This window comes from Anolis sagrei, chromosome X, assembly GCF_037176765.1.
Source record: "Anolis sagrei isolate rAnoSag1 chromosome X, rAnoSag1.mat, whole genome shotgun sequence".
NCBI classification, from domain to species: domain Eukaryota; kingdom Metazoa; phylum Chordata; class Lepidosauria; order Squamata; family Dactyloidae; genus Anolis; species Anolis sagrei.
Window position 1 is genome coordinate 48,482,325 of NC_090034.1, and position 16,163 is coordinate 48,498,487.

Genomic DNA, 16,163 nt, shown 5'->3' on the forward strand with positions numbered 1-16,163 from the left:
ACCAGTTAGGAAATGACAATTCTAACCCAGGAACAAAACTCATAGTGTTACACAGTGGGAGTTTTCCTGAACTGTTTGCAGCTGTTGCAACTGTTTGTTTGAGGAGTCATACACAGAAAGGGAAAGTGCCCCTAGGCATGTGCAGAGTGCAGCTGAGTGAAGAGCATTATAAATCCCTCCCATCCTCCTCCAGCAGTGTAGTCCACCAGGACCTGGAGGCCAGCAACCAGACCCCACAATGAACGAGAGCCATTTCTATCAGCCCTTCTAGAGTCTGACAAGGGGTGATGAGAGTTAGAGTCTTGCTTCCTCCTCCTGCTGGAAGGGAAGCTGATTGGGCAAGAACACCTAGCACCTGGGACAACCTGAGAAGAAGCATAAAGGACCAAGACACAGCTGCTGCTGAGAGATTGATTCTTCCAGGACTACAAGGAGAAAGGACCAAGATGGAGTTAGATGTGATGGGCCTTGTGGCCCTCGCCTGCAACCTGGCACTTGCTGTGGCACAGAGAGGTAAGAAGAGGGCATTCAATAGCCACCTCAAAGCTCTCCCAGGCCATTGCCCCAAGGCTGCCTTGGACTTCAACTGCTATCATCCCCTTCACCTACTTTCCTCCCTTCCTCCTGTAGTGCCCTCCGCCTCAGTGGTGTACGAGTGCAACCGAACCAGCGTCCACCTTGTGCTCCCAATGGACCCATGGGGCAGCGGGATGGAGCTTGATCCACAGGACCTGCACCTGGGCACCTGCCCTCCATCCTTCGCCAACGCTCAACAGCGCCTCTTCCACTTTGAGTACCGCCTGACGGAGTGTGGCTTTGCTCGGCTGGTGAGTGAGGGGCCCAAAGATCTGGGGAGGGGAGAGGAACCCAACTTGGACTCCCAGAACCAGTGGGGGAATGGGGAGGGACTTGCTTTAGTGGGCTATACATCACCTGGAGGTCTCCAGATCTTCCTTATGGCCACACTATAGTTCAGCCTTGGTTAATATGGTCCATCTAGATCAGTGGTTCCCAACTTTTTTTTAATCAGGGACCACTACCAACATTGGTACCAAAAGGGTTAGAAGTCAGTTTTTGGTCAACTTTAGATTTGGTTTGGTTATTTGGGGTGTTGATTCAGAAAATAACATTGGATACACCACATGAGCTCTAGTTTCTGATACAGAATATATGCTATCCAGTAGTTGCCATCTGCTCGCCAAAAGAAAACCATATTTAATAATCTAGAGTTGATGTGGTAGTACTAATATTTCATAGGTAGTCAGCCTCTCCACTCCCAACATCCCTTTTGCCTTGGTACTATAAAAGGGTATCGCAAGACCACTCACTCTCGTTGTTGTGTGGTTTTGAGGCAACTGTGTAGTAATGGTGAAGCCTTGGACCATATTTTCGTTCTTGCAGACCACAGGTTGGGAACCACTAATCTAGATATTCCTCATCCTTAATGTAGCCCAACCTTGGTCAGTGTAGTCCTCCAGATGTTGCTCATGGCCATGATGTAGACCAACCTTGGTCAATGTGGTCCCTCTAGATGTTCCTCATGGCCATAATGTAGCCTGACTTTGGTCAATGCAGTCTTCCACGTCTTTCTCATGGCCATAATGTAGATCAAACTTGGACAATGTGGTCCCTGTAGATGTTTCTTATGATCATAAGTATCCCAAACTTGGTCAATATGGTCTGCGTGATGGTCCTCATGGTCATATGTAACCCAACCCTGGTCAATGTTCTGCTCCTTGTGGGCATGATGTTGACCAATCTTGATCAATATGGTCCTTTCAGATCAGTGGTTCTCAACCTGTGCATCCCCAGGTGTTTTGGCTCACAGCTCCCATAAATCCCAGCCAGTTTACCAGTTGTTAGGATTTCTGGGAGTTGAAGGCCATCACATCTGGGGATGTACAGATTGAGAACCACTGCTCTAGATCTTCAACATGACCATAATGTAGCCAAACCTTTGTCAATATAGTCCTCCAGATGTTCCTCACAGCCATGATGTAGACCTGAGGAATGTCAAGAGGGATCCTACTGACCAAACTTGGTCTACATCATAGCTGTGAGGAATATCCCCAACCTTGGGAAGAGGATGTGTTAAGTTGTGTGTAATTATGGCAATGGGTGTTGTAGGAGAACTCTGAAACCATGGAGGGTTTGCTGGGTTACTGTGAGTTTTCAGGGCTGTATAGCCATGTTCCTGAAGCATTCTCTCCTGACATTTCATCCACACCTATGGCAGGTATCCTCAGAGATTGAGGATGCCTGCCATAGATGTGCACAAATTGTCAGGAGAGAATGCTTCTGAAACATGGCAATACAGCCTGGAAAACTCACAGCAATCCAGTGATTCTGGCCATGAAAGCCTTTGAAAACACATGGAGGGTTTCTTCGGTATCTTGAGGACATTGTTTTGGGTTCTTGCAGAGATCTGTTAAGACAGAGGAGTACTCTACCTACCTGGTCCACAGCCCCCTGTACAGCCAGAGTGGACTCTATAACCGGCCGTTCACAAAGCGGATCAACTGCACCCGTTACGGGTAAGCTTTGAGTCCTTATGCCCAAAGTTGCCAGGCTCTTTCAAGGGGCTTTCATTGGGATGTTGGAGAGGAGTGTCCTTGGGTACATCTCACTGGGTCTCCCCCTTTTGTGCCTCCTAGGTCTGAGCCATGGGTTCCAGCACAGGTGACATCGGTGAAGGGCCAGCTCTTAGCATCCAGTGGACTGGCGTTCACGGCAACGTTCATGAAAGGTAAGGGAAAGCTCCTTGAAGGATAGGAGCCGCTCTCCCTCTTTGAGACCATAAGCCAGCGATGCCCATCCTAAGTCCCTGGCACCGGTTCCTTCTACAGAGGACTTCCGCACCCCCTCCGCTTCAGTGACCTTCCTCCTGGGGTCACAGATCCATCTGGAGTTTGGGGTGAAGGCCTCCTTCCACCAGCCCTTGAGGGTCTTTGTTGATGAATGTGTAGCAGCGACATCTCCAGAACTGAGCCAGTCCCTCCGGAATTATACTGTTATTGCCAACTACGGGTGAGTTGACAGTTAGGGGCATTTGACCTGGCCGGTGGAGCCCTGAATCTGCTCCAGGTTTTAGCCTGAACTTTGAAGGGAGATATCTAAGGGGCCATCTTGAGATGTCCTTTGGGTTCCTCTCCAATTCTATGACAAATTCAGCTTCCTTCCTCATTCAACCACTCGAAAGCTGCTTCTTTTTCTCATGGCAGGTGCTTTGTCGATAGCAAGGGGGCCAATTCGCAGTTTCTCCCAAGAAGAACCCCTGGAACCCTCCGTCTCTCTTTGCAAGCCTTTGAATTTCTCAACCTGCATAATGATGTAAGTACATGGAAGTAAAACACTGAAGCACCCTTAAAGCCTAGCCTTGCGTGGTCTGGGGACAACGGGAGGTGCAGTCCATATCATTGTATGGAAGAGGGCTGCCTGTGGTCTTGGAGCTGATGGGGAATGCGGACTTTCCCTTTTCCAGGTATACCTCCATTGCCGGATTTCAGCCTGGGACCCCAACATACTTGCTCATCCCAACAGGAAAGCATGTTCCTTTAGACAGGACGTCAAGCGGTAATGCTCCTCTGATCCTAAGTCCACATTTCCATAGCCTTGGCAATTGTGGGCTTTGTAGTTTGGGGTGTACATAGAATTCTCTCATACTTCCTTAACTCCAAACACCTGGAGAACGCAAGGTGGAGCACCATTGCTCTGGTTCACTGCCTTAAACCGACAGTCCTTCTCTAATGGGGGCACCAAACTACAAATCCCCAACATCTCAAAGAATAGAGCTGGACCATTAAAGGGAGACCCGAGTGTTATTGTTGGATAACATAAATGCACTCTAAGTGCAGAGAAGAAGACCTCCAGGTGGACCTTCTTTCTTCCTTCTTAGGTGGGAACTCTTGGATGATCCCAACAGTCCCATCTGCCAATGCTGCGACTCAGTGTGCCAACAGCCCAGCTTTCGGAGTAAGCGGAACCTCAAAGGTACAGTGCCCATTCGAGGCTGAATCAAGGCCCATTATCCCCTCTCCATCCAGCGTCCAAGTTCTCCCTTCTCGTCCCACTTCAGGTCCTCCAAGATTAGCAACAGAGATGGGGGTGGGTCAGGTGACAATTCAGAGACGGTCTCTGAACGCCGGACATTACGAGTGGGTTGCCAACAGCTCCTTTGCCTTCCGGAGGGGACCCAAAGCCCAGGTGAGCAGACAGACTTTGCTCCTTTGGAAAATCCAACATACAGGGTATTCTAATGGAATTCTCATTGAGGTGGCCTATAGAATCTGGAGGGGACCAAGGGGGTATCAACACTGCCAAACGAATGCTGTTTGACCCCACTTTCAAGGGAGGGTTCTCCAACTTTGGGGGATGACCTCTTCCATCGTTCCCACTCATGGCCCTCATGGTCTTGGTTATTGGGGTTCTGCATATGTTCCTCAAATCTATAATATATGATGGTCCCTCTATGTCCCTCAGGTCCACAATGTAGATCAACCATGGTTGTTATAGTTCCTTTAGATGTTCCTCATAGACTTGGTCAATATGGTCCCTCTAGATGTCCCTTGTGGCTATAATGTAGATTAACCTTGGATAATATAGTTCCTCATGACCATCATGTAGACCAGTGTTTCTCAACTTTCCTAATGCTGCGACCCCTTAATAAAGTTCCTCATGTTTTGGTGACCTCCAAACAAAAAAATATTTTCGTTGCTACTTCATAACTGTAATTTTGCTACTGTTATGAATTGTAATGTGAATATCTGATATGCAGCATGTATTTTCATTCACTGGACCAAATCTGGCACAAATGTGCCCAAAAGTGAATACTGGTGGGGTTGGGAGGTGGGGTTGATTTTGACATTTGTGAGTTGTAACTGCTGGGATTTATAGTTCACCTACAAGCAGAGTATTCAGAACTCCACCAATGATGTGATTGAACCAAATTTGGCACACAGAACTCCCACGATCAACAGAAAATACTGGAATTGTTTGGTGGGGATTGGCCTTGAGTTTTGGAGTTGTAGTTCACCTACATCCAGAGAGCACTGTGGACTCAAACAGTGATGGATCTAGAACAAACTTGGCATGAATACTCAATATGCCCAAATGTGAACACTGGTGGAGTTTGGGGAAAATAGACCTTAACATTGGGGAGTTGTAATTGCTGGGATTCATAGTTGACCTACAATCATTCCGAACCACACCACTAATAGAATCTGATGTAGACCAACCTTGGATAATGTAGTTCCTCATGGCTATCATGTAGACCAGGTATGGGCAAACCCAGGCCCGGGGGGGGGGGGGGCAGCTGTGGTCCCTTGGGCGCTTTTCTCAGCCCCTCCTCTCTCTCTCTCTCTCTCTCACACACACACACACACACCATCCTATCATTCCTTCCTTCCTCCTTCCCTCCCTTCCTTACTTTTCTCTTTCCCCCTCCCTTCTTCCTTCCCTTCCACCCTTTCAGCCTTCCTTCCTTCCCTCTTCCCTCCCACTCTCTTTCTCCTTCCTTCTCTTTTGACTTTCCTTCCATGTCTCTTTCCTCCCGCCATCCCTCCCTCCATTCCCTTCCTTCCTTCCTTCCTTCCTTCCTTCCTTCCTTCCTTCCTTCCTTCCTTCCTTCCTTCCTTCCTTCCTCTCTCACTTCTCTTTTTCCTTCCACCTGGAGGATGTTTAGCTGGGAGAAGAGAAGGTAGAGAGGGAATGTGAGTACCATGTTTCAAGATTTTAAAAGGTGTGGGGGGGGGGGGAGAGAACTGACTTTCTGCTGCTCCTAGAGATCAGGGCACAAGGGAGCAATGGGTTCAAATGGTAGGGAGATTTGACTGAAAAGATTAGGAAGAACTTCCTGAGAGTGAGAGCTGTTGGAGAGTGGCTTAGGCTACCTGGGAGTCTCCTTCTCTGGAGGCTTTTCCAGAGGCTGTCTATCAGGAGTTTGCCTTCCTGCATGGCAGGGGGTTGGACTGGATGGCCCTTGGGGATTATACGGTATATCAGGAGTAGGCAATACAGAGTCTAATGGAGACACTTTCTTCCCGTCCACCATCTCATCCTGATCAAGGCTAACCCTTTTGGGATCCAAACATTTCCCGCCTTTCCTTTGCTTTCTGCCTCTGAAAGAGAAGAGGAAGGGGGAGGAAAGGGCAGGCAGGGGACTTGGGGGGAACCCCCTCCCTCCTGGCCCGCCGACCCTGCATCAGTCCACCATGCAGCCCATACACTTTTTCTCTCCCGTCCACCATGTTATATTATAGAAAGTTTGCCCATGCCTGATGTAGACCAGCTTTTATCAATAGATGTTCCTCACTGATGTTTCTCCTGACCGTAATCTACCAAAGTGTAGAGTCAACTACATCTACACCCATCATCCACTTGAATTTTACTATCCAGGATCCATCTATTGCTCCCTATTGGAAAGCGAGCCAAGCTGGCATCGGGTTATGGCGTTATTCCTCCGTTTCTCCCACATTTCTTCCCTTCTTCCTCTTTTTTTCAGGTGTGATGCCGCCATCCGTCAGAGAGATGGCCACTTCACCCCTCCTCTTATTGGGCTCCTGTTTCTACAAAACAAGGCCTGGGCAACTGGAGAAACAACAGCCGCGGGCTATCAAAGCCAATGGAGAATATCCCAAATTATCGTCATAATAAAACACTGAAACATGACCGTTTGTGTGCATGACTTCGTTATCTGTGGATTGACTCAAAAAGTGGGTTCTAAGAGTTGTACAGTAGTCCAAAGCTGAGCCTAGTTTAAGAGAGGAAAGCTGGGTATAAATAGCAATACTGTGATTAATAACATTTCCAACGCCTTATGACACCGTTATGACTCATGTCACTGCTCACTGAACCCTGGGATTTGTAGTTTGGCTGGCACTACAAATTCCAGCACCTTCCTCTATCAGAAGGGTTTTCAATGGACATCTCTGAGGTGGGTTCTCCTCCAAAGGTTCTGAAACTGGAAAGTCCCTAAACATCCAGATCTAAGTCCCTTGCACAACTATAGATCCCGCAAGGGGGCCGTTTTAGAGTTCCGGGTAGGAAATGTCAGGTGAATAGATGAACCATATAGTTCTCCACTGAAATGTTTTTTAAAAATATTCCAATGGCCTTTATGTGGTCCCAGTGATAGCCTTTTGATGCCATTTAAATTCATGTAGTTTGGTGAGCTAGGGGCATTCTCTCCTCAAACTACAAATCCCAGGGTTCCGTGGCTTCCTTCTCTAAATGCGTTGCAAGGTCCCACTACGGAGTCTCACATTATTATTTATTATTTATTATTAAAAACCAGATATGGCACACACACATATACACACAAGTGAATTGATTTCCATATGCATTGTTCGGAAACTTTTTTATTACTAGTAGTGTTACTAATCTATATAAATAAAAATGTAATGTTCGTTTGTGGGATTAACAGAATTCAAAAACCAGTGGGCGGATTGACACCAAATTTGGACAGCATACACCTAACAACCCAATGTATGTCCTTCACTCAAAAAATTTTGATTTTGTCATTTGGGAGTTGTAGTTTCTGGGATTTATAGTTCACCTACAATCAAAGAGCATTCTGAACACCACCAATTATGGAATTGAACCAAACGTGGCATACAGGACTCCCATGACCAACAGAAAACACTGGAAGAGTTTGGTGGGCAGTATCCTTTGGTTTTGGAGTTGTACTTCACCTACATGCAGAGATGATTGTGGACTCAAACAATGATGGATCTGGACCAAACTCTACACGAATACTCAATATGCCCAAATGTGAACACTGGTGGAGTTTGGGGAAAATAGAATCTTGACATTTGGGAGTCATAGTTGCCCCAATTCTGACATTGTTTGAGTCCACAGTGCTCTCTGGATGTGGGTGAACTACAACTCCCAAATTCAATGCCCACCAAACCCTTCTAGTGTTTTCTGTTGGTCATGAGAGTCCTGTGTGCCACGTTTGGTTCAATTCCATCATTGGTGGAGTTCAGAATGCTCTTTGATTGTAGGTGAACTATAAATCCCAGCAACTATAACTCCCAAATGACAAAACCATTTTTTTTTAGTGATGGTCACTCCTTGGGTTAGGAGGTGTATTGTGGCCAAATTTGGCGACAATTCATCCAGTGGTTTTGAGATATGTTAATCCCACAAACGAACATTACATTTTTATTTATATCAATTGTTATTATTATTTGATTATCTATTAGTAGTAGTCTTTATGTATTATTGCATTGTTGGTTATTATGATTTGATTAGGAGTAGTTGTCTTCTTTGATGATAGTTACTTCCTTGTTAGTTATGATTTGATGTTGAGTATTCGTTTTCTTTGATGATTTATTACTAATTGTAGTTATTATCATTCTTATTAAAGAACCTATTCGTAGTTGTGGTACACTTTGCAAGGCTAGAAATTGAGGGGCCAAAGGGGAAACTACAATCCACTTGCAATGGTAAATTCCTATTGACTCCCAGTTGCTCCCATTCCCAGCCCAGGTGCTTCCCATTAACATTCAATTGAAAAGCTTCTTTAAAGAGGACCAAAGGCCAGTTGGGTTCAGTCATTTTCTCCTCCTTTGGAATGGCTTGCAGTCGGAGAGACGTAGTGGTACTTTGGGTCATAATCCTGGGTAAGTCTAGGTTTGAATCTGGGAAAATGCCATTTGGAGGTTACTGAACTCCCTACCACTTGACACTAGGCCAAAGTCCTTTCATTGAGGGCTTCCATTGGGGTCCTATGGGATAATCTTAACATAGTCATCTTCAGGCAGCTTTCATATTGCCTTTGACTGTTTTTCATACTGCCTTCCAAACTCTGAGGCTGAGAGAGTGTGACTCTGCATTTCCTTAGACTCAGTGTATTTTAATGGTATTTATTTTAATCTATGTTTGCTTGTTTGTTGATTTATTTCCCACTATATCTCTCCATACGGAGATTCAAAGCGGCTCACAATCAAAAACATGACTTCAAATATACAATACTAAAACAGTATTATGATATATTATTATATATTATCAATAGTAATATTTTGTATATTAGTATTACTATATTTCATTATTATTATTATATAGTATATTGTGCTATTAGTATTATATTGTATCCATTATAATATTATCACCAATATTATATGTCTATACAACATATTATTAGCATAGCACAATATTACTATTATATATTACTATCTTGTTCTATACCACTATACTTCAATATTATTAGTAATAATACATGTAATATGTAATATACAATTATCATACTATATTATTATACCACAATATATATAATACACTACCAGTATATTATACTATTAGCATCATATAAGATATTGTACTATATCATAAGTTGTATATATAATGTATAATATATTACAACATTATTATTGTACATAATAGATTAGTATTGCATTACAATGTTATTATTTCTATATATTATTATTTTGATGTTTAAATGCTTGAAGTTTGCTTGGGAATGTCTTTTAAGAGGAAAAAGTAGCATAGATGGAAGTAAATACAAGATGAATAGTTTTTAAATGGTACATGATACTGTTTTCTATTGTGCTCTTACACAATAATTTAAGGCTATCTCTATCAGGAAGGCTATCTCTTACCGAGTGGAGCGAAGTGCAGTATGACCTGATGAGATACCATTGGAATGCATATGGTTTTTAAATGTTTATTTAAAATGTATTTATATATATATATATATATATATATATATATCTAGAGTATTATCTTATTTCATTATTGTATATAATATAATAATAATTGCAAGTGGATATCTAAGGAGTGCCACAGAGAATTGTAAAATATATATTATATTTTTTTACATATTTTATATTATAAACTAGCTGTACCCACCACGCGTTGCTGTGGCCAACCTTCCTACCCTCTTTCTCTCTTTCCTTCCTTCTTTCTCTCCTTCCTTCCTTCTCTTCTTCTTCCCTTCCATCCCCCCTTTTCTTTCCCTTCCGCTTTCTCCCCTTTCTTCCTTCTTTACCTATTCTTAGACTGCACCTCCCAGCAGTCCTCCTGGCCCATCTATCTATCTACCTACCTACCTACCTACCTACCTACCTATCTCTATATAATCGAATCTGGAAGATTGCTGGGAGTTGCAGTCCAGAAATAGAAAATTGGAAATATGCAGGGATTGGGATGCTCTCAAAAAAATCCAAGGAGAAGAAAGCTTGCAGCTTGGAAGCAGTGCATTTGGATCATCCTCCTCTCATAAAAGTCCTGATCTAGGGGATGCTGGGAGCTGAAGAGAGTGTGGATATGCTATTGTGTGTCCTGTTTGCCAGGGGGAGTCATTTTTGCGCATGCACCATAGCATCTTTTTGCTGCTTCTTCTTTTTTTTTTTTTTTTTTTGCTTTTAAAGTCCCTTCTGTTGTTGTTTTTTTGGGGGGGGGGGTGTTTTTATGAGTGGTGGTCACTTCTTCACCCGATAGGTGTATTGTGTCCAAATTTGGTGTCAATTCATCCAATGGTTTTTGAGTTATGTTAATCCCACAAACAAACATTACATTTTTATTTATATAGATCATATAATTATATAGTATGTTATTACTGCAGTATAATATTATAGTATGGTTATGTTTAGTTTTATTGTTATATTTACTAATATTACTACTACTACTAATAATAATGGGTTAATAATGCCAAATGGATATCTAAGGGCTGCCACAGAAAATTGAAAAATATAATATTATAGCTTATATATGGTATCCAGACCTGTGTCATGAACACTTGTAAGCTGAACATACTGACCGAAAGGTTGGCGGTTTGAATCCAGGGAATTTTGGACTGAGCTCCCACTGTTAGGCCCAGCTTCTGCCAACCTAGCAGTTCGAAAACATGCAAATGTAAGTAGATCAATAGGTGCTGCTCCGGTGGGAAGGTAATGGCTCTCTATGCAGTCATGCCAGCCACATGACCTTGGAGGCATCTATGGACAACAGCAGCTCTTCGGCTTAGAAATGGAGATGAGCACCAACTCCCAGAGTCCTACTCAACTAGGCTTCATCTCATGGGAAACCTTTACTTTACCTTACTACTACTGCTGCTGCTACTACTAATAATAATAATGATGATGATGATGGTGCCAAGTGGGTATCTAAGGACTGTCACAGAGAACTGTGCATATATATATATATAGTGTTATATTATATATTCAGATATAAATATAGTATATTTATTTATATTATATTTAATAATAATAATAATAATGGTGCCAAGAACTGTAAATATATATTTTACATATAGTTTTATACTATATATTATGATATAGTATGAGTATATTTATTTATATTGTTTATTATTATTATTATTATTATTATTATTATTATTATTATATGGTGCCAAATGGGTTTCTAAAGGGCTGCCAAGGAGAACTATTTAGAAGTTGGAAGGGACTCCCAAAGGCCATCCAGTCTGACCTATGGACCAAAGTATTTCCAAGCCATGACCATACCTGTTGTGTCTTTCCAGTTGCCCAGGTTTTGGCCCAAGAAGATGCCTTGATGCCTTCAGTGGAAGATATCAAGGAGGAGATGGGCTTCTTCCAGAGGATGTTTCACGGTAAGATAGGCCTCTTCCTCACTTTCTGGGGGCTCATCACATTCAAGCTTTCGATTATGACCCCTCTGTTATCCTTCTGCCCCTCATCAGCTGCCAAGGGTTTCGTGTGGAGCGACTCTCAGAATGCCACCCAACCGGTGCCAACTGATGCCCTAGCGGCGTCTCCAACCCAGGCCCATTTCTATGTTGCTCGCGTCCGAACGGAGCCGAGGCTGAACTTCTCCCTCCAGGTCCTCAATGGTGAGTCTCTTGGTGGATGGGTTGTGGGCCTCGGCAAGATCTTGGGGTTCACCCACCTGCCTTCTAGTAAGACCTCTATTACTGCATCCCACTCAATTGGTAAATTATCGGCCAGTTTCAAATCACCCCTTCTTGGGCAAGGTTCTTGTCAGGTCCAGCAGCTGGTGGTGGCTGAAATGCCTAGCAGTTGTGCTGGTTGGAATGCCTAGCAATTGATGGTGGTTACAATTTATTATTTATTTTTATTTATTTATTATATTTTTACCCCACTCTTCTCACCCCCGAAGAGGGACTCAGGGCGGCCTCACAAAAGCATCATAGGATGCCGACATCATAAAAACAGTCAACAATCAGCAATACATTAAAATATTTAAAACAGTAATTAAACAATTGATTAAAAACACGCCTGTTAAAATCAGAATCCAAAATCCAGAGTCCAAGGTCCAATCTGGGTCAATTCATTGTCTTAAACTTCTTTTACTTGTTGTCATTACTGGTCAAACGTTTGGTCCCATAGCCAGGTCTTAAGTTTCCTTCTGAAAGACAGGAGGGAGGTGGCCAATCTGATGTCCCTGGGGAGGGAGCTCCACAGATGGGGAGCCACTGCAGAGAAGACCCTGTCCCTTGTCCCCAACACTCACGTTTGCAATGGCGGTGGGATCGAGAGCAGGGCCTCTCCAGATGATCTTAAATTTTGTGATGGCCTAGCAGTTGGTGGTGGTTGGAATGCCTAGCAGTCGGTGGTGGTTGGAATGCCTAGCAGTTGGTAGTGGTTAATCTACAGAAGTCTTGGCAGGATCATGACCTGTAGGGTGGTGATGCTTCAGATGGTATAGAAGGGGCTAATCTACCTCCTAGTTCTAAAGGGCAGAGTAATCTGCAGGTAGCAACTTACAGGTGGTAGCAATTAAGGTTGGAGGCTTGCAAGGGAGAGAATGCAGCTATGATCCACGCAGAGACTGCTCTTTGGGAGGAAAGCATCTGTCATACTTCTCTGTGGATACAGGTGGTGTTTCCCCCAGGTTGGTGCATTATGGTATCCGGATCTGTATTATGAGCTCTTGTAAGCCTGGTACCTTGTGGAACCTTGAACCAAGATTGTGTTGGTGAACCTTGTTGCACTTATACCCTGCTGTGAACCTTGATGGACTGCGAATCCCAGGACTGACCCTCAATGACTGTGTTTGGACTACCCTTGAACTTTGGTTTCTCTTCGGAAAAGCTATAGAAAGACGGCTACGTTTTAGACTCTTGCCCCTTGGACATTTGTAGTACGCTGCTTGTTATAAGTCTTTGCTTTATGTTCTTCGGAGGTGAGCTATCTTTATGTTTTGAACTGGGACCTTGAATGGCCTAAGTGTATAAGTCAATGCGCCAAGTAAAATAGCTTTGACACATGGCCGGTTCCAGAGAAGGTAGTTGCCTCTCGGCTCCAAAGTTTCCTGGAGGAAACAGACTATCTGGATCCATTTCAAAATAGGTTACGGAGCTGAGACAACATTGGTTGCCTTGGTGGATGATTTACACAGAGAGCTCGACAGGGGGAGTGTGTCCCTGTTAGTTCTCCTGGACCTCTCAGTGGTGTTCAATATCATCAACCAAGAAATCCTCCTGGGCCATCTCTCCAGGATGGGACTTGGGGACACTGTTCTACAGTCATTCCGTTACTTCCTGGGGGATTGGACTCAGAAAGTGGTGCTGGGCAACTCCTGTTTTATAGAATCATTGAGTTGGAAGAGACCTTGTGGGCCATCCAATCCAACCCCCTGCCAATAAACAGGAAAATAACATTCAAAGCACCCCTGACAGGGTTCTATGTTGTCTTCCATGCTGTTCAATATCTACAGGAAACCACTGAGTGAGAACATCCAGAGTTTTGGAGTTCGGTGTCACATATATGCAGATAACACCCAATTGTTTTTTATGGTTTTGTTTTATCTAGGTATTTAATGTTTGTCTTTTGTGCTGGAAACTGCCTTGAGTCCCCACAGGGAGATCAGGCGGGAAACAAATTATTATTATTATTATTATTATTCCTGCAGAAGACCTTGTTGTGTCCGCGGAACCCGGCATCTACACCCAAGGCCGTGCCATCCGGATCCAGGCCACCCTCCAGGCAGAAGCCGGGCTCTTCCCCAAACTCTTTGTTGACGAATGCTATGTACTGGACGCCCCGCACCAGAGCCAATCCAGAAGAGCCTTCATCATTGCGGGCAACCATGGGTGAGGTGGGAGGCCTGGGATGCCGCCCTCAGAGCTGGGGAGAAGGTCTGCCACAGAACTGGAGAGAGGAGAAGGCAGACCTCAGAGCTGGAGACGGAGGAAAGTCAGATCTTCCCGAAGCTGGAAAAAGTCATAGATCTTCTCAGAGCTAGAGAAGGGAGAAAGAAGGCTTTCCCAGAGTTAGGGAAGAGCAAAAATAGTTCGTCTTCTCAGAGCTGGAGAACGGAGAGAGAAAGTAGACCTCAGAGCTGGAGAACGGAGAGAGAAAGTAGACCTCAGAGCTATAGAAAAGAGAAAGTAGGCCTTTCTCAGAGCCAGAGAAGGGATAAATAAGTCTTCTTGCAGCAGAAGAAAGGAGGCCTTCTCAGAGCTGGAGAAGGGGGAAAGGAGGCAAGCAGAAGTCCCAATGACATCTAGTCCATATCTATCTGTATACATCTGACCAATCCCAAGGTCATAAATGCGTGTTCATCCTTTGGACAAAACTGGACTTGTCTAGAGGATGGCCTTCCAGTTTTGACTCTTTTCTGCTGCTCTCATTTCATTTCCACTTTTGAACCATTTCTGGGGTGAAGTGATCCCTTGTTTTGTCCTGCAGGTGCCTCTATGCTGGCGACTCGGAGGCCATCTGGTTCCGCAAAGACGACTTGGCCATTGTGTTGACACTGCAGACCCCTGCTTTCTTGCTGGACAGCGCATCAGAGGAGGTAGGAAGGCATCCACTGGGGAACACAACCCATTTGTCAGTCCATATGTACCGTTTCCTGCAACTTTCATGGACTGCAGTTTGCAAATCCATTTCGGAAAGCTAAGATTCCAAAGTCAAAGTTGTGCATATCGGGGTTTCTTCTGCCAGATCCACTTTCATTGTCTACTTGCGGCCTGGAGCCAGAAGATTCCAACCAGTTCTGGCAAGAAAACATGCTCTTTCGACCGCATATCAGCCATGTAAGTTCTGCTTTCTCTTTTCTCCATCCCTGAGAAAAAGGCCCACTTTCTCCCTTCTGCAGCTCTGAGGCCTCCTTTCTCCCTTCTCAAGCTGTCAGAAGGCCCACTTTCTCCCTTCTCCAGCTCTGAGAATACGGCCTTTCTCCAGCTCTGAGGCTTCCTTTCTCCTGCTCTGAGACTTTTCTCTCTTCTTCAGCTGTCAGAAGAAGGCCCACTTTCTCCCATCTCCAGCTCCAACAAGGCCTCCTTTCTCCCTTCTCCAGCTTGTTCTTACCAAATCGGCTTCTCTCTTAGATGGAAGAACCTTGATGAACCCTCTAAGACCTCTGCCTGCCAGTGCTGCAATGGCTTTTGCTCTTCAGAGCCCCATCCATCTGAACGTCTCCAAGGTATGCCTTAACCTCCTATTAAGCCGAACCATCCCTGGAAAGCATCTAGTCATGGCTGGGTTGCCCTCCTCTAACCCATAACACCCCCCCCCCCATTTTTCTCTTCCCTTGTAGCTTTTTCGGGTGAAGGACAGCTCCACTGGGCAGCGCTTGGTCCTCTGCAAGTTCGGAAAGAAGAGCTGCCATGGTTTGAAGGTGGGTTCTCCATTTGGAGATGGGAATCCATTTGAAGTAGCCAGGTATTCCTGGACTGCCTCTACCTATTTTGTACCGCATTTCCTCAACTACATCCTCAACCTTAGACACCAATGATGAATGGGGCTTATGGTAATGGTTGAATTGGCCAAGGAAACAGATTGGGAGGGCCTTGGGAAAGTCACACTCTCTCAGCCAAGGAGGAAGGTGGAGGGCATGCTCCAAGTGCCGGCTTACGCTAAATGTTGGAGAAATGTGGAAGATTTGTTCCTTTGGGCCCTGACGCCTGAGGAACCCGCCTTTCTCTCCCCTTCCAGGGCGCTGCCAGACCATGAAGAAGCTGCTATTGGTCAGTGTGGCCTTTGTGGGTAGCTGTGTGCTGGCAGCCCTCTTCCTGGGCACCGTTCTGGCCCTGGGCCTGGCCCTCTTCCGCCACTCACGGGCCAGCAGGGGCCATCGGCTGCTGAGCAGGGACCGGACGGAGCACACGGAGCTGCAGACGGTGGCCGAGGCCCTGGCCATCTCCGAGGAGATCGAGCGGGAGTCCACCTTGGACTATTGCAAGCTCAAGAGCGACAGCCCTGAAAAGGACGCCTGAGGAG

The 16,163-nt window shown here is 44.9% G+C and overlaps 1 protein-coding gene across 1 annotated transcript; it reads left to right on the forward strand.

Annotated features, from left to right (window-relative positions):
• The first annotated feature begins 348 nt into the window (after positions 1-348).
• On the forward strand, positions 349-16,159 carry LOC137094833 (uncharacterized). Its single transcript, XM_067460730.1, has 17 exons — positions 349-513; positions 631-827; positions 2,422-2,534; positions 2,655-2,746; positions 2,847-3,027; positions 3,222-3,330; positions 3,482-3,573; positions 3,896-3,990; positions 4,076-4,304; positions 6,500-6,516; positions 11,477-11,566; positions 11,657-11,806; positions 13,891-14,029; positions 14,628-14,736; positions 15,174-15,366; positions 15,481-15,561; positions 15,879-16,159. Exons 1-17 carry the CDS (start codon positions 447-449, stop codon positions 16,157-16,159), a joined length of 2,235 nt encoding a protein of 744 aa, XP_067316831.1. The 5' UTR covers positions 349-446.
• The last annotated feature ends 4 nt before the right edge of the window (positions 16,160-16,163 follow it).

Excerpts from the sequence above, each read along its gene's own strand:
- LOC137094833 (XM_067460730.1), top strand. The coding sequence starts at position 447 with ATGGAGTTAGATGTGATGGGCCTTGTGGCCCTCGCCTGCAACCTGGCA. Across the intron at positions 11,567-11,656 it reads CTTCCAGAGGATGTTTCACG|CTGCCAAGGGTTTCGTGTGG; the intron begins GTAAGATAGGCC and ends GCCCCTCATCAG. Across the intron at positions 15,562-15,878 it reads AGAGCTGCCATGGTTTGAAG|GGCGCTGCCAGACCATGAAG; the intron begins GTGGGTTCTCCA and ends CTCCCCTTCCAG.